At 42.8% G+C, this 18,127-nt stretch overlaps 1 protein-coding gene across 6 annotated transcripts in view; it reads right to left on the reverse strand.

Moving 5' to 3' along the window:
* The window catches only part of SHTN1 (shootin 1), a 95,665-nt gene extending 78,147 nt beyond the window's left edge, over window positions 1-17,518 (reverse strand). For 2 of the 6 annotated variants that reach the window (XM_019642981.1, XM_019642979.1), the window contains exons 1-2: window positions 16,457-17,518; window positions 2,952-3,004 (exon numbers count right to left, since the gene is read on the reverse strand). In XM_019642981.1, the coding sequence (XP_019498526.1) occupies window positions 2,952-3,004; window positions 16,457-16,514 (111 nt within the window). In that variant the 5' untranslated portion in view covers window positions 16,515-17,518. Of the gene's footprint in view, window positions 1-2,951; window positions 3,005-15,740; window positions 15,928-16,456 lie in introns of all 6 variants that reach the window. The other 4 variants (XM_019642978.1, XM_019642980.1, XM_019642976.1 and 1 more) reach the window with 4 other exon arrangements.
* Window positions 17,519-18,127: the final 609 nt, after the last annotated feature.

The raw sequence follows: 18,127 nt of genomic DNA on the forward strand, positions 1-18,127 counted from the left end.
AATAAAACCAAGACCTTTGTGGAAAGAGAGTCAATTCATTCCTGTAAGTTTACCTGCTTCAAAAAGAACACTTGGGGTCAAAAGGTCCATGTTTGAATCTAGGCTCTGAGGTCCTATTCTCTGTGAAATGCAGCTGACGCAGGGCTGTCTGAAGCATCAGTCAAGGGAGCTGAGTCAACACGCATGGCCCATAGCAGCTCCTTAATAAACACAGCCTCTTAAGCAACCACGTGCTCTGAAGAGATTCATGTCCTGCCCCTGTCTCAACAGAGGAGATTCCAAACAGGGCATAAAAAGATCTTACCCGGAGGAATCACACTCACTCTCTCTTCCCATTAAGGTTTATGACCTGGCAACAAAGATAAACTTCATGTGGCCATGTGGAAGGGAGAAATCACTTGCCATTTATTTTTTTTGGTCCCTTCCATTGGTGCAAAATTTCCCCACATCCAATTAACTATGGTAAAAGAAGTCTTCCTTTAGAGTCCTATCCTTGACTGATTTACCTAAACTCTGTTCTGGGGCCACGAGAGAGGAACGGCCACGTATTTCTGCTGACTTGGAGTGGACAAAGCTCACCCAGCCAGGCACAAGCAAATAAATGCTCTGCCAGAGAAAATGGTCCTCTCCATCTACCACCTCCGGCACTAACGCTGCTTTTACTCATTCTATGCTGTATAAAAAGGCTTTTATCATATGCTTCCCTCCTTTGTAATACAGCCCCCCTTTTTGGGGAAAAATCTTCAGTAATAAGCCTGCTAGTCTTTTAACAGAAGATAAACAGAGTGCGGTGAACTTAAAACCACTTGATTCTGTTTTACCCAACCACACAGCATTCCCTATTGCTTTCATTTCCTTTCTTCCCATTTCTGTTAATAGATATTTTTAAAGAATTAGAACAGAAGCGGGTCAATAACGCATGCAGATGTTACAAAAGTACTGGGCCATCCTCTGTGTAGAAAAACATGTAAACAGTTAATGGGCGAAGGTAATTTATAATTCTCCTGGTACCAAATGCTTTTTATCCATAATTCCACTTGCATAACAGATGGCTCACTTAAATCCTTACAAAAGAAAGTGGCTCTCCGTTAAACAACCATCATCACCACCACCAACAGATGTTTATACAACATCTACTATTTTTCGGGCAATTGTAGGTCTAGAAGCAAGCAAGCATTAAAGGAGAAGAAAAGAGAAAACAAAAAGTTTCCTCTCCTTCCTCTTATGTTATTCATTTTCTCCTACAGCCTTCCTTCTCTATCATATGAAGATGCTTGTTTGCTTTCCCTCCTCCTGTCTTCTAGGTTAAGTCAAAGAGTTCTCCTGAATGAACCCTTCCAATTTGTTCTGCACTTCTGTGGGGCCAGGAACATCTATGGAAGAGACTCGCTCGACTGATAACATCTTGGCTCTTTCTCCTAGAGCTGGAAGATGGTTGGGTAGCTTAGAAAAACAGACTCAAGCTATCTGGCCTAAGCATCACCCACTGTCTTCACTTTGAAATTATAGAGCATCGGGCCCCCAGGAGTTAGCACAAACTCCCCACCTGTTGGCATCCTCAGGACATCTGTGATTTGGGGTGGTTATGGTGTTAGAATTAGAAATTTTGTCCAACTATTTTCTATGACCGTCTTATCATATTAGAATGCATATAGCAGCCACCTCCTATCATGGATATTTTCATCACCCCCCTCCCGGTATCATTCCCTGCCTGAATCACCTGATGATAGGAAGGGAATGAACAAGATTTCACAGAACACCAAATACCTATTTACAAGTGAGCAAAGGAGTCTTAAAACTGAGTGAAAACTAATGATCTAAAAATCCATTATAATCTGCTTTGAACTAGAGTATTAATCATTGATGTCACTTACTACAAGCATACTACAGCTATTTAGGTAGCAAATTAATATCAGTAAAAAAGTTAAATACGATTCCTAAAGCCCAATAAACACCCCCCCAAAAATAGGCCTCTAGTTTTACAAATATCTAGCTCACCGCCAATTTTCACGACAGCTCTCCAAAATCATAAAGATGAGGTTTCATAACTTACAGCGATCACGACCACCTTCTTTAACAACCACGAAGTACCTGTTTTATTCACGCCCCACCATGGACATTATGTTCTGACATATTTGGTCTATCAAACAAAGCAACTTCTAAAAGTAAATTTCATTTATGTCTAAAAACAATAATGGACAGTTCTGCTCTCTCTCTCTCTCTCTCTCTCGCCTACTTTTCATTTTCTACATTCCCTCTACTTTTTGTTTCTAACTTAGCATTCCCTTCCATTTGTCCCCGCCCTAAATTTACAGGGGAAGAAATATGTACATACAAAACAAATATCCCCAAATCTTAAGTGAACATGCTCCGAGACAAAAAGGTAAGTAGTTCGCAAACGTAAGTAGAATTCAATTATTTAACAGTTTAAAAATAAAACTGCCAGAGTTCCTGATAAAACCCACCAGGCTTCCACACCTTCACATTGGGTGCTTCTCAACGTCCAGTATATTATTCATATACTTAGAGGAAGTAGACATACGAAAGGTTTATGGAGGCATTTGGGCTAAACACCAATGACTAACTCCAAACAGTTCTCGCCAAAACCGAGTGTGTCTAAACCCCCAAAGTAAATGTCTCAGGCCTTCAATTCCGTCACTAGAACCCCAAATCTGACTGTTGGGAAAGCACAGTTCTTGGGGGCTCGAGTTGCTTGGCCTGGTGCCTCGTGCACAATGAGCTGCGTAGTTAACCTCCAAGAGCAGCACCCACTGTGGCACGCCTGCTATTCTTTACCGTCTGGAACCTCGAGTTGATATTAGGCTCGAACCACACATGCAGGAAAAAAGAAAAACTTATTCGCATTTAACTGAAATTGGTGGCCGACAATGCACCGTGCCGTCTAGGCTTTTTCCCATGTTAAGAAAGGAAAGAACGGATCAAGTACAGACCTTCTCCTTTGTTTTCTGGTTCTCTGCTCTGAGGTCTTCATATTCGCCTATTGCTGAAAGAAAAAAGGAAAGCCATGTTATGACAACCATCCAAAGTTTACTGTAGGAAAACCTGGGAATCCAACTAATCCCTACTATCTATTTACTAGGATGTGGGGCGGGCGTGGGGGGCAGGAGAAGAGGCCACAGAAGGGCTTCTGCTTTTAAGAGGAAGGAAGAAAGAGAGGCCATAGCAGATAGGAACCCAGCAAGCCGAATTTTGGTTCTCCCTAGGCCATTGGGAAAGACCTGTGAGCCACAGTGACCTATGACAAGTCACTTCTCTTTGATACTCAGCACTTGGTCCTATGAAAGGAGACGGGTGGGTGTCCCCTGAAGTTCCTTCCAAGCACTGTTAGGCTGTGGTGCTATAACCAGAGGTTTATTTCTAAAATCAGCCTCCAAAAAATAAAGTAGGTTTACACATTCAACTCCCTGTCACACACCTGCTTTATCCACAGAGCAAAAAGTTCATGTTTTGAGCATCCAGCTAATAACAGCTATTTTCAGGCCCTGCAAGATTTTCAGTCACCAAGCCATGATCAGACACCAGTCACATTCATTCACTAGGTCGGAAAAATAATGTGAATTATTTGGAACTATTTCCAACTATGTGGAAAAAACAGCAGTTTTCTACTTAAAACTCTCTACTGCCAGCAAAATAAAGTAACCTGAACCCCCGCCTTCATCTTGCAACCATTTTTAAACATCCTTAACAGCTAAGAACATGACATTTAGCGCAAATGACGGGAAGAATGAGGATGATCCCGGATTAATGACAGAGCACAGGATCTAAGGTGGGCTTAGCAGAACCGCTCCCAGACCGGCGCCTTCACTGGTACAGGGAGCCAAGGAAACCCTCGGTTGAATTTCTTAAATTTTTACTTCTGAAAATGTTAATGGGAATTTTCCTTTTAAAAAATATGTTTTTTTTTTTAAAGAAAAAAAAAGGCAAACAGAGCTTCCTATTTCTATGAATAAGAATAATCTGAAGAGAGAAATAAAAAATCTGAAACCAGGGGCTTCAAGAACACCCCAGATAATCTGGTCATTAATTCTAGAAGTGTGTAATTCTAATCACTGGAGCGGAGAACATTCCAGAAACAGACAGTTCACATGTTTTATTTCCTCCAATAGTGCCCCAAACGGTTTAGAATAGCTACTATGATGGTAGGACCAAAATCTCAAAATCCAATTCAAATGAATAAATATTTATGGGATTATACCACCAAGACCCAAAAGTTTTATCAGCACTCCATGACCATCTAATTAAGAATTAATGGACAATTTTATTATAGACACACCCAAAAACAATCCTTAAAAGTTAGCCCATAAAATAGCTGAATGTATGCATGTAAAGGTAAAGCCATTTTAAAAATAATTATATTTTCAACAGAAAAGATTTGATTGACCACAGAATGCAGCCCTCTGCACACCAGCTTGTCAACCTCCAACACATAAACTCCAACTAATGAGTACAAACTGAATTGTTCTTGATTCTGGAAAAAAAAAATCAATAAAATGCCCCCCCCCCTCCTTTTTAAACAGAAAGAAACAAAAACTAAGAGATTCTAAAAATATGTACTTACGCCATTAGGTAGTCTATGGTCAGGGTCCCAAATATTATGATTGTATCTAATACTGTTTTGAAAATATATACTTTTGAGAGACTGTGCTTAGGTTACTTGACATTTAAAAGTAACTATAGATGACGCTGAAAAATCAAAATGATTTACCACTCTATTCTTAATGACCTACTTTACAGATGTATAAAACAAACAATAAAGGCTTATAAAACCATGATCTCATATTGACATTAAGAAAATTTTTTCCTATTGAAAGCATCAGATAATGGCTTTAAAGGCTTTTTTAAAATACTATTTTTCCATTATATTGCCAATAGAATCCAGATGAAACATTGTACGTTCCCAATTGCTGGCTCATTATGAAAAGTGTTAATTAAGAGCCCTTCACCTATCATATCTTAATGGAAACCACAGAAAATTTGCTTTATTGTGATGATGAGTGAGTTAAAAATAAATAAATAAAGCCAGGTACAGGGAAAGGAGATAAGAAAAGTATGGGAAGAATTCAACCACTTGGTAGCCGGAAGGGAGCACTGGAAAGATAGAGCATAAAAGAAAAAGGAAAACAGTTACTAATATTTTTATTTCTTTGAAGTTAAAAAACCAAGCTTACTGCTGTAAACAATATTTACACGCGCACACACACACACACACACACACACACACACACACCATAATGAATACATATGTAACCCCGTCCTCAGCAAAGCTGGTAAAAACTAGAGTGACCTATGTTACTCAGCTACTTCCTTTTCAGCAATGCTCAAGGGTCACAGAGAAAGCCTTCTCATTGTTTCAGAAATGGCTCACAGTTTGAAAAAAATTTTTAACTCAATTGCACAGCTTACGTAATTTGATGGGAGATCCTCCAAATCTTGAAGTAACCAGTGCAAAAGAAAAGATGAATTTGACCAATTCTCTGCCATGTGAGAAATAGCCACAGCTTGAGAAGACGTCATCTCTCAGTTTACAGGTATAGTACAAGGTCATGTAGCATAGTCTAATTGCAGCCTAAGCACTTACTAGCCAGAGAGAGAGACCTTAGGCAAATTGGTTAATCCCTCTATCTTAGTCAGATTTCTCATCTGAAAAACAGGAATATTAATTATACATCTCATAATGTTGTTACTAAAAGTGAGTGAATGTAAAATATAAGGCATATTAAGTGTTCAATACACGTTAGCCATGGTTATTGTTACTAATACAGCAAAGTACATCAAATCTTGTGTGCATGACAAGAGATTAGGCTGCTCTCTAATGCCCTCAGTCTCGGTCTTACTTTTGTCACATAGGGTCTGAAAGATGGCCGAGCAGGAAATCTCGGAAACCCTAGGCAATACTATCCTCCACCAATAAGAGGCTTACCTAGTCTAAGGCACACCTTGGGCAGCCATTTTTTTTTTAAAGAAGTGAGCACCCCGGGTGATTCTAATGTGCAGCCAAGGGAAGGAGAGTACAGAGTGGATGAAAGAGGAAGATGTGGAGCAAACAAGGAGAATGTCAGGCAGAGCACGAGTTTCAAGAATCATGCTGGTTTTTCTATTTTCTAACTCCCTAATGCCAAGAAAGGGGATTTTCTTTCCAAGCAGCAGATCATGACATAACCAGCCCAGGATGCAGTGGAGTAGGCTCAGCTGTTTCAGCAACATGACAACTGAAGTTCCTAACTACAGGCCAATAACACCTCTGGCTGGGGTGAACAACATCCCAGTTCGCCTGGGACCGTCCCAGTGTTAGCACTGAAGAGTCCAGTGTCCCTGGAAATTCTCAGTCCCAGGTAGGTCAGTCACCCTATCTCTAACATTAGCTCCAGGTCAGTAATTCCAACCAATAATATCGCGACCTACACTGTCAAATATGGTAGCCACCAGCCACGTGTGGCTACTTACATTGAAAATAATTAAAATTAAATAAAATTGAAAATTCAGTGCTTCAGTAGCACTAGCCACATTTCAAGTGCTCGATAGCTGCGCATTGCTAGTGGCTACCATAGTGGACCGTGGACACGGAACATTCCCGTAACAGCAGAAAGCTCTGCTGGAAAGTACTATTCTGGAAATCTGTGTCCAGATACTCTCTCTACAAGCACCTCAAACTCAACACATTAGAAAGAGAATTCATCGACTCCCATTCACGCCAACCTCCTGCTACTTCCTGTATGTAGGAACTCCTGTCACTGATGTCCTCACCTGCCTCGTCCTCAAGTTAGTACCTCAGGGTCACCTTGATGCCCCGCTTGCTTCCACCTCCAAAGGACCATCAAACTGCTCAGGTCTCTTAAAAGGTCTCTCTGATCTGCCCTTCCTCTACAGCTAGTATCTCTGTCCTAATTCTGACCCTTAGTAATGACAAAACCCTCTTATCTAGCTTCCCTCTATCTCAAGTTCATTCTTTATAAGGTGTCAGAAAAGTCATGACACATTTTTACAACGAAAAACATAGAAAAAATACGTCATGACTTTTCCAACACCCCAATAGATAGTTAGCATAGTAACAAAGCAACCTGGTTATTTTGTTCTCTTGTTTAAAATCCCCGAGATGTTAGCTTCACAACCTGGACCCCACTGGGCCCCCACACACACATACTCCCACCATTCAGCCTCAGAGACCACAACTCACTCTATCCCATCCAAAGTCCCAATGCTTCCCTGAACCTTCTAAGACCTTTACTACCCAGGTGCCTTTACAAATACTTTTTCCCTCCACCTGCAGGGTCTTTCTCTTCCCGCCTTCCCCACCTCCTTCTCTTCAATGCAGTTCAACTGTCATTTCTTCTAAGAAACCCTCCCAATATGCCTCAGGCAAAAATCAGCACTTATATTTCTAATATGCTACCAGAGTACACTGTTGATCTCTCTCTATTGGATAGAGCATCTACATAGAACGTTATAAATTATCTGAGCACAGGTCTGTTTTCTTGTCTTTTCTCCCACTGAATTCACTGCTATACGTGTATCCCTCACCCCAAGCTGAATAACCAAGGACAGAGTCGATGCCTATGTTAAATGAATGGCTAGCTCCTATCAATCTGTGATGTAGAGCAATTAAGCCAAATGGTAACATCTCAGCTTTAAAAATGAAGACACAAACACACAGTCAAGTCCCACAGTAAGAAATGGTGACAGCAGAACCAGCCTACTGAGTCCTAGTGTTCATGTAAAAAAGCATTACTGAGCAGTTGCTGAAGCACTAGACCAGAAATAACCCTCCAGGATGACGACTATTCTTTAAGCATCCAGATGCCTGCATCTAGCACGCTGCCTGACATACAGCAGGCACTTGATCCATGTGTGTTAATTAAAGAAGGAAGAATGGATCTAGCTAGGTCTTCACATGAACACATCATAAAAGAGCACACACTCTCCTTGACATATTAAAAGGGTCTCTTACATCATATGCTCCAACAGGATACTTAATAAAAAATGAAGCTTTAAATAGCCATCAAATACAACCAGAAAACACTGCCTCATCAGCTCTCCTAATGTAGATTCTCATCCATTGAGTCTGCATCTCTGAGACTCATGGAGCTTTGAAACACCTCTTTACTAATGGGGACATGAGTCATAACACATAATGTTCAATTAGGACATAACTCCCTTCTGCGCACATCCCAACGGGTCCTGCTCTTAAAGCCAGAGTAGAAAGAGAAGTCATTTATACCTCACTTGTTAATTAAAGCATTAGAAAAGCCAGGGAAAACAGTGCTGGAAAATCTCATCGAAAAAACAAAGGTGACAGACTTCATATCTGAAAAGAAATTATGCCAAACCTGAAATTCACTCCTTGCTTGGTAGAACACACAGTTCAGTGTTAATGAAGTAATGATGCTTAAGGAGTACTCTCAACAAACTCTATGAATGATGTTAAATTAACCAACAGAAATGAAAGAAACTGAGGAACTTTCAAATACAGATAGAAGTCTGGTTTCTGGGCTGGTATGTAAGAAGCTTGTAAATTGACACTTCCATACTCACAACAACCAAATAAAGCGGAACAAGCCAAAAATCAACAACTCTTCTGAGCTCTATCAGAGAGCTGAGGTCACAGGGCAAATCGCGACTCCAAAAGGATCACAATTTTAACCAGGGCAGAAGCCACGGTGCAGAACCGGGCTCACTAACCGGACAGGGAAACTACACTGTAATCGACAAACTGCTGCAAGCACAGTTCCGACAAGTTTGAGTTAAAAACTTCAAGGGGTGGACCTGTCTTAGGAGGGCGCCCACACATTTATGAGTTTTATCTCTAGGTCCTCACAATGAGTATCAGAGAAAATTTCCCCACTGCTTCTGGCTGGGGAAGGGGAACGTAGCCATTGTGAATTGTACCTAGAACATTCTGTTCTTAGTGGGCCTGCTGTCAAGAGAAATTATTTTACCAGAGCCTAACAGACTTAAGGAAAAGTAATAACCCAGACCCCTCTACTCTTCCTATCTCGGCTAAGTGGGGAAAAAACAAAATAGAGAGGCGCTTGTGGACGTCCCAGCCCAGGGGCACAGGCTCACGAGGAGAGTGAGGCCTTCTCATCAGACTACAGAACTGATGACCACAAGAGTGTTTACAGCAGCTTTATTCATAACTGCCCAAACTTGAAAGCAACCAGATATTCATCAACAGGCGAGTGGATAAACAAACGGTGGTACATCCATACAATGGGGTATTGTCCATTTCTTGTGAGTCATAAAAAGAAATAAGTCAGCCTATCAAGCTGGCAAAAGACATGGAGGAAGTTTAGATGTATGTTGCTAAGTGAAAGAGGCCAATCTAAAAAGCCTATATATGGTACAATTCCAACTATATGACATTCTGGAAAAAGCAAAACGATGGAGCTGGTAAAAAGATCAGTGGTTACCAGGAGTTCAGAGGTAAGGAGAGAGCAAGGAGCAAGTAGCGCGGAGGGAATTTTGGGAAGTGAAATTATTCGGTATAATAACGTGATAGTGGTACATTGATCAAAACCCATAGAATCTACAACATAAAGAATGGACCCTAATGTAAACTATGGACTTTAATAAGTGATAATGCATCAATATTGGTCCATCAATGCTAAGAAATGAACTGCACTAATACAAGATGATAATAGGGAATACGAGGTGTTTGGAAAGTGAAGGGCTATGCAGTGATTCTCTCTACTTTCTGCTCAATTTTTCTGTAAACCTAACACTGCTCCCAAAAAGTCTGATTTAAAACAAATGTGTGTGTGTGTGTGTATCAGAATCATACGCTAATTTGTGTCAAAGAGGATTTTAACGAAAAGGATCCTAATACATGGTCTGACAATTAAGTTTGCAAATTTGTTGCAACAATATTGCTAACCTTTTTTGCTATCACAGGGATTATTATTATGAATTTGTACCAACTGGACAAACAGTTAATGATGTTTACTATTTGGAAGTGGTGAAAAGGCTGAGTGAAAAGTTCGATGACCTGAACTTTTTGCCAACAATTCACGGCTCTCGCATCACGACAATGCACCAGCTCACCCAGCACTGTCTGTGAGGGAGTTTTTAGCCAGGAAACAAATCACTGTATTGGAACACCCTCCCTACTCACCTGACCTGGCCCCCAATGACTTCTTTCTTTACCCAAAGATAAAGGAAACATTGAAAGGAAGACATTTGGATGACATTCAGGACATGAAGGGTAATACAACGACAGCTCTGGTGGCCATTCCAGAAAAAAGAGTTCCAAAATTGCTTTAAAGGGTGGACTAGGCACTGGCATCAGTGCATAGCTTCCCAAGGAGAGTACTTCGAAGGTGATGGTCATGATATTCAGCAATGAGGTACGTGGCACTTTTTCTAGGATGAGTTCACAAACTTAATTATCTGACCTCGTATATCACTGTTCAATGTACCATACAAAAATTTCAAAACTCATATTTTAATGTTTAAAATGTTTAGCCAGCATGGTAAACAAAGAAAAACAAAAGCTGGGTTCCTTCTACATTTTAAAGCAAAGCCTGGCTGTGTAACAGCTTTATAGAATAAAATCTACAGCACAACAAAATTTGAAACGTACTTTTTAAATCCAACAATTCCTCTTCTGAGAATTTTTCCTACAGCTGTGCTTACAGATATGTGTACAAGGATGGAAGCAGCACTATTATTTTCAATAAACTTTATTTTTATAAGCTTTAGATTTGCAGCAAAATTTCAAAGATAGAGTTCCCAGATACCCTTCACCCAGTTTCTCCTATTATCAACATCCTTCATTCGTATGGTACATTTATTACAATTAATTAATCAATTCTGACACATTAATATGAATGAAAATCCATATGTTATTGATATTTCCTTAGTTTTTACTTAATGTTCTATTTTTGTTCCAGAATCCTACCCAGATACCACATTACATTCAGTTGTTATGTCTCCTTAGACACCTCTTGGCTGTGACAGTTTCTCAGACTTTCCTTGTTTTTGATGACCTTGACAGTTTTGAGGAAGGCTGGTCATTTTTTGTAGACTATCCCTCAATTGAGATTTGTCTGATGTTCTCATGATTAGACTGGGGCTGTGGGTTTTTAGGGGAAGATGCAGAGGCAAAGTGCCATTTTTATCGCCTCTTACCAAAGGTACATACTATATATCTATATATGAACATGACTTAACTCACTATTGAAGTTGACCTTGATCACCTAGCTGAGGTAATAGCTGTCAGGTTTCTCCACGGTAAAGTTACTCTTTCCCCCCATTTCCATACTGTCCTCTACAGAAAGAAGTCACTACGTACAGCCCACACTGAAGGAATAGGGTGCTATGCTCCACCTCTTTGACAGCTACGTATGGGCGTATCTACATAAATTATTTGCAATTGTTGGCATGGAAGATTTGTCTCTTCTCCCTGTTTATTTATTCAGTCATTTATTTATACCAGTTTGGACTCATGAATATTTATTTTATACTTCGGGTTACAATTCAAGAGTTTGTTGTTCAAATGGTTCCACCTTTGCCCACTGGAAGTGCTTTCAGTTGGTTCCTGTATCTCTCTGACATATCCCCATCATTGTGGGCTTGTTTGTTTGAGCACTTCCTTAATTTCTTGTACGAGATGATCCAGGTTCATCCTGTATACTTCCTGCCCCAGTCACCCCAGGCCTAGAATCAGTCATTTCTCCCAGAAGTCTAGTTCCTTTTAGAGGAGAAGGGTATTAAAGAGAAGCCACGATCTGGAGCTAGATGCGCTCACTGCTATGGTACATCTGGGCTCTCAGCTGACCATGTGTGTACTAACCCAATGTACAGACACATATCTATAAATATGTCTAGGTGTAGCCATCTATAGCTATATTAAGCTAAACGTGAGTTCATGCTGATGTTTCTGACTCTTATCTATTGCTGGAAGCATTATTTTAACAGCAAAAATGAAAATTAAAAAAAATAACCCCAGAAACACAGAAGTGTCCATCAAGAGGATGTTAACTACGTACACAGTGGGAGAGCCGTACAGCGGAAGACTATCCACTCAATTTTTAAAGATTTAACTCTGTATGTACTGATATGAATTCTATAATGCACATTAAGTGATAAATAATACGTGCAAGGAACACAAAACTTCTGGGAGGAAATACAATAAAAGGTTAACAGTAGATAACTTTGAGGAATGAAAATGGGGTTAGAGCATCATGTATCATCAATGGGGTGATAGCGCCCTCAAAGAGGAAAATAATCTTAGATTTTACAATGGCTTGCAGCCCACCCCCCACCCCCCGCAAAGGATCACACTACACAACAAGGTGTACAGTGTATCTGTGGCATTAATATTTCACGGGGATGGTGAGGGATTAGTGGGGGAAATGTATAAAGGCTCCTTAGGAAAGTATAGTGAAATAAAGATTGAGAAACAATGAGGTAGAGGGAGCAGGTACTATACTTTTCATTTTATATGATTTTTCCCCCTCTAAGCATGTTTATTTTTTTATCTACGTAATGGAAGTGTTAAGTGAACAGTGAAATTCTGACTAGAAGACGTAGTTCCTCAGCACATACTGAGTATCCACCTCATAGAGGGTTTTGCTCATTGGTGTCCCTTCAGCAGTGGCTCACCAACTTTAGGAGGAAGTAGCATTTTTAATAAATACGCTGGTTTACAGCAAAAACCATATGACCCACAAAGCCTAAAATACTTTTCTGGCCACTTACAGAAAAAGCCTGCTGACTGACTTTGCATGGATCCAAGACCGACAATGCTTCGGCTTTTCCAGACCCACATGGTCATCGTGGTAGGCAACAGCTTAACTAAACTGCCATCTGAATCTGAAGCACTATCTCATTAATCTTGGGGAAAATGATAGTAACTCTAAAGAAGAAAGGAGGGGCCAGCCGAGTGGCTCAGTTGGTTAAGAGCCTGAGCTCTGAGCAACAGGGTCGCTGGTTCAATTCCCACATGGGCCAGTGAGCTGCACCTGAGCTGAGCTGCCACTGAGCTGCAAACAGGTGGCAGGATGGCTCAGCTAGTGAGAGCACGTGCTCTTAACAACAAGGTTGTCAATTCAACTCCCGCATGGGACCCGCAACTAAGATTGAACACGACACCTTGAGCTGAGCTGCCCTGAGCTGCCGACAGGCGGCCGGGTGGCGACTGGACTTGAAGCTGAGCTAGCTGCGCCCTCCACAACTAAGACTGAAGGACAACAACTTAGCTGTTCCCATTCCCCAATTCCCCAACACTGTTCCCCTACCCCCATTTCCCAATAAAATCTTTTAGAAAAAAACAAAACAAGAAAGGCGGTTACCTTGCTTTAAAACCAATTAATTATCTTTCCATAGGAAATCCATGTTAAACAGCATTAGCTCAAGAACAGCCCGTAACTTTTGGTTTGTTGGTTGTTGTTGTTTTGGTCTTGTGTTAAAACATCCTTCTGGTTAAGTGGCAATCACTGTCTTCAAAATTTCCTCTACAAGTTCCAAATGACACTTTACTATGCTGACCAGTTTAGTGGACAGCCACTGCTTGTGTCTGCCCAGCCCGCATCCCCCATTCTGGTTATGGCACACCATTCTTTTTTGGACAACGACTCCAATCCACTGGTCTTTGTGGGGACTGCCAATCAAGGTGCCCTGACCTTCCCCAGCCAAAGGATTTAAACACATGACCTAAACTAGGCCAATTAGACACTCTCCCTGGAATTTACATGCCTACCACCATCTCTAGACTAGGAACTTCTCACCAGCGGGGACAAGGTTTTATTCATCCCTATATCTCTGATGCCTAGCACAGTGCCTGGCTATGAATATTCAATGCATGTGGGTTTAATACATTATGAAGAAAATCATGTACCTTAAACAAATGCTAAGCTATCATTTCCCAACCGAATTCTGGAGGGGGGAGCAAATTGTATGATATTTTGTAAGGGAAATGTCCACTTTAATAGCTGGGGAATATGCACTGGAAATAGTATCCCAAGTTGCCATTTCTCAGTGCATTAAAGATGTCAATCAGTCCAATAAAATAAAGCCCCCAAAAAGACAAAAGGAGAATTACCTCATTACCTCAACATCTGCTTGAACATAAGCAATCGCACACTGGCTAATTTTTTTTTAAAGGGACATAATATAACTTTCTAGAAAGACATAATATAGCTAATTATACCATTCACTAGAAGGGAACATACAATGTTTTGAAGTAATTCAGAAGTGGGTGTGATTTATAAGACATAGAGCTCAGGGAATGGTAAGTATAAATTAGAGATTGTTCATATTATGACAGGCTCCGTCATTACACTTCACAACTTTTGTCAAAAGCAACCTTATTCCCCATACCACTGACGGTTGCACATTAGGGAAGGCTGCTGTCAGCTCTGCCACTTACAGCACAGAGGAACCTTCTTTCTGAACGCCCCCCTGGGGAATGGGTTCAAATTCCAGACTTAAAAACTCACCAAGGATGGAACGAAACGATGAAACCTCAACGGACAATAAACATATAAAAAAATTTCAAACCTCACTAATAATCAGGTAAGACAAATTTTTTAAAGCTGCCATTTTTGTTCATCAGATTGGCAAAAATTAAGAAACTTGAAATTATATATGGAATGAAAAGAAGTGGAACTTTTTATTTTATCACTCTTTGAAAACAGACCATCCATCAAAAGATCTGGTATCCACTAGCAGATATTACCAATAATGAAATCTCCCACAGTCTGGAACATGAATTAGGAGTCTTTAGGGAAGGGTAGAAAAGGTGAATAAGAGGTACTAACTTCCAGTTCTAAAATAAATAAATCATAGGGATGTAATGTACAACACAGGGAATATAGTCAATAATATCATAATAACTTTGTACAGTGACAGATGGGTACTAGACTTATCGTGGTGATCACATCCTAAAGTATTATAAATGTCGAATCACTATGTGGTACATCTGAAACTGATATAGTATTTCATCACCTATACTTCCATTTAAAAAATTCTTTATGCTACTTAGGGGATTTTATTTGAAATTTTAAAAATACTAATAATAGAATCCAGCCCCTCCCTAAAACACTTGAGAAATCCCAGATAAAGGCACTTTGCCCACCCACTAGATTCAATGATGCCTATGACTTTATGACTTTGGGCTAATCTACAATGGTGCTGGGAAGGCAAAATCCATTAACATTTATCCAACACTTTCTAGATGCTAGCTACCACACAGGTATGTGTTCTGACCGCTTTGGTGAGGTTAAATAATTTCCAAGGTTTCACAGTCAACAGTCAACAAGCCCACACAGTAAACAGAGCTTTGTTTCCAGGGGTGTGTGCTCCGGAAGGATCAACATACGCTTCCTAATGGTAAGCTCGTGGTTTGAAAGAGCAACAGGTCCTCATGCTGGACAGGACTTCATGCAATCATCCGGTTTAGCCCTTGCCTTTAGTCAGGTAAGCCCTGATGAGTCACGAGACCCTTGAAAGAGATGAGACTCTTCCAAGCTCACAGAGTTGGGGAGTTGAGCCAAGAGAAGTGAAAGAGCTGTGACTAAACCAAGATTAGCCACAGAGAAGCGGCCCTCTGTGGCCCTTCCACATAGTGGCCATGTCACCAAGTTAGTCCGCAAAGCACATGTTCCTACACGTTTTTACTTCCTAAATTTGTATGGTTCCTCTTTCCTGACCCCTATTCTCAGGCCACCTTTGGGCAGGGTAATAATCACTTTAAATTTTAAAAGTGTCAGGTTCATACTAACTGGGCTTTGTTCAGAAGAGTGGTGGCGATGAAAATGATTAAGCCCATTCTTTATTGAGGGATCGTCTCCAGTTATCAGGCAGTGCTGACATGCATGTGCATGGCATGGCCTTCCAGCGGTGCAGAGCCAGGTTTTAATTCAGGAAGCCTGACACAGGCAGGGGGCTGAGTCGCTGACTAATAAATTACTAAAAAATGGGAAGTGATAAAACACATCAGAGCCTGAAAAAATCCCAGCTGGGTCAAGAAATGGGAACTAGAGCAAACCAGAGGAAAAGCTGGAAAGGCTGTAGTAGCGCAGCGCTGCAGGCCTCCCAGCGCCTCTGTGCAAGGGTGGGGCCCAGGCTAGGGAGCGGGGCCAGCTGAGCAGCCCACATCGACCCCTCCCAAGATATCCAGCCCCACCCGCTTCTCCCGCCTGAAAGGTGGTACCGTGGGACCAAGTACGCGCGGCATGCTCGCCCCTTCCCCTAACCCCGGATCGCCAGCGAAAGCCACCAGCGGCAGCGCTTCCCGCAGTGTGGGGCCTGACACTCCCTGGCACCCTCCGCCCCGGGCTCTCCAAAGCGCGCAGGGCGCGAAGAATGCTTCTCCAAGGGGAACGGAGCTACCGCGGTGACCACGGAGGCCGCTACACCTTCCGCCCCGCTGCCGCAAGCCCCAGACCCCGCTCGCGGGCCGCGGCTGCCCGCACCTGGCGGCCGCGCGCCCGCCTACCTTGCTCCTTCAGACTGGTGATGAGCTGCAACTGCTTCTCCTCGTCCGAGCTGTTCATGTTGGCAGGTTGGGTCCGGAAGAAAAGGAGAGGAGGGGAGCGGGAAGGGATACGACAGGGGGAGGGGGAAGAAAAGGCAAGACGCCGGCGGCGTGCGGCTCCACTACCCGGAAGTTGGATTTGCTCCCGCTCCTCCTCCTGCAGGCGCGGAGCGGGCGAGTGAGCTCATCCCCACGCACCTCCTCGGCGGCCCGGGCGGCCTCACCTGCAGGCGGGCGGCGGGGCCTGGGGGAGGGCGGGGACGCGCCGGCAGCCCGCGGGCAGGAGGCGGGGGCGACGACCCGGGGGCCGCAGCCCTCGCCCTAGCCCGCGGCGGCCGCTGCAGCCCGGCTTCCTTCGCCGAGGCCCGCACGGCAGGTTGCGCGGGCGGGAGGGCGAGGGGGCCCTGCGGGCCTGCGCGTGTTCACCCGGGCTCGCTCCAGCGCCCCTGTTCTGCGTCTCCACCCACACTCAAGACACCAAAACGCGTATGCAGGGAAAAAACCGGCCTTGGATCTGCAGTGTCTGCGGGAAACCCACTTTGAACGCTGCCCGAGGGCCGGTCCCAGGGAGCCGGGGACGCACAGCGGGAGGTAATGGGCAATAAACCCTCAGGCTCCTTCCCCAATTCTCACACAAGGGCTTGCGGGGCGGTGTGGGGAAACCTAGGAGCCGCAGGGGCAGGCTCAGTGTGTACGCTTTGCACCTCGAAAAGCAAACAGACTAAACCAGGCCGGCGGGGTAAGTTAACACGTATTGAGTGGAAGAGGGCGTGGCAGTTAACAGTTCCCAGGGCCAGGGCCGACTTGCTCCAGCTCACTCGGGTGGAGAGGCTGTGAGAACGTGGGCCCTGCAGCACGTGGGTCGCAGGTCCTCGCGGATCATCTGGTTCGTGGTTGGAAGGACCTTCTCTTTAGGGAGGCTGCCATGGCAGTCCAAATGTCCAAGGTCACACAGCTGCCTGGTAGCAGAGCCTGGCAGAGTGAAGCCCAGCAGCACCCCACTATACTGCCCTCTGCACTGTTTGAGCCCATCTCTGGGTTACACCCTGACCAGAAGAGGGGCAGCAGGCCTGCCAGATTTCAAAATGGTTCTGCCCCACCACCACCACCCCCCAATTGCTGGTTAGTCTTTGGTCAAGTCTCCTGACCCCTTTGAACTTCATAGAATGGGAATAAAACTAACACCTACTCTTCAGGAAGAGTTGTAAGGATTAAACAGGGAGAGGAAGATATAAAGCATCAAATCCAGAATTTGACATACAATAGGTGTTCTTTTCTTTTCATCCTTTTTTTTTTTCTTAAGGTTACCAGTCTGTGGGAAAAGGGTTGTAGATGCTAATTATAAGCTAAAATAGGCACAGTTCTTTTACACTGATCATTAAGCATCCAAAATAAATCCAAATTAATTTAGACTTACAGAACACCTTGATTTTTCTCAACCTCAAAACTCTCCGTGTGGGTACTATGCCAGCACAGTGTCTCTGTTCATTCCTCACTGGCTATTTTATGCAAATATCATGAGTGGGTCTCTCCATGATAGATGCGGGGGGGCTGAAATATACGTAAATGCTGTAACTGGTATCTGTCTGATACTCCTACGAAATTCTAACAACAAACTTGAAAAAAATGATG

The sequence above is a fragment of the Hipposideros armiger genome, unplaced genomic scaffold (assembly GCF_001890085.2).
Source record: "Hipposideros armiger isolate ML-2016 unplaced genomic scaffold, ASM189008v1 scaffold_74, whole genome shotgun sequence".
Taxonomy (NCBI): Eukaryota; Metazoa; Chordata; class Mammalia; order Chiroptera; family Hipposideridae; genus Hipposideros; species Hipposideros armiger.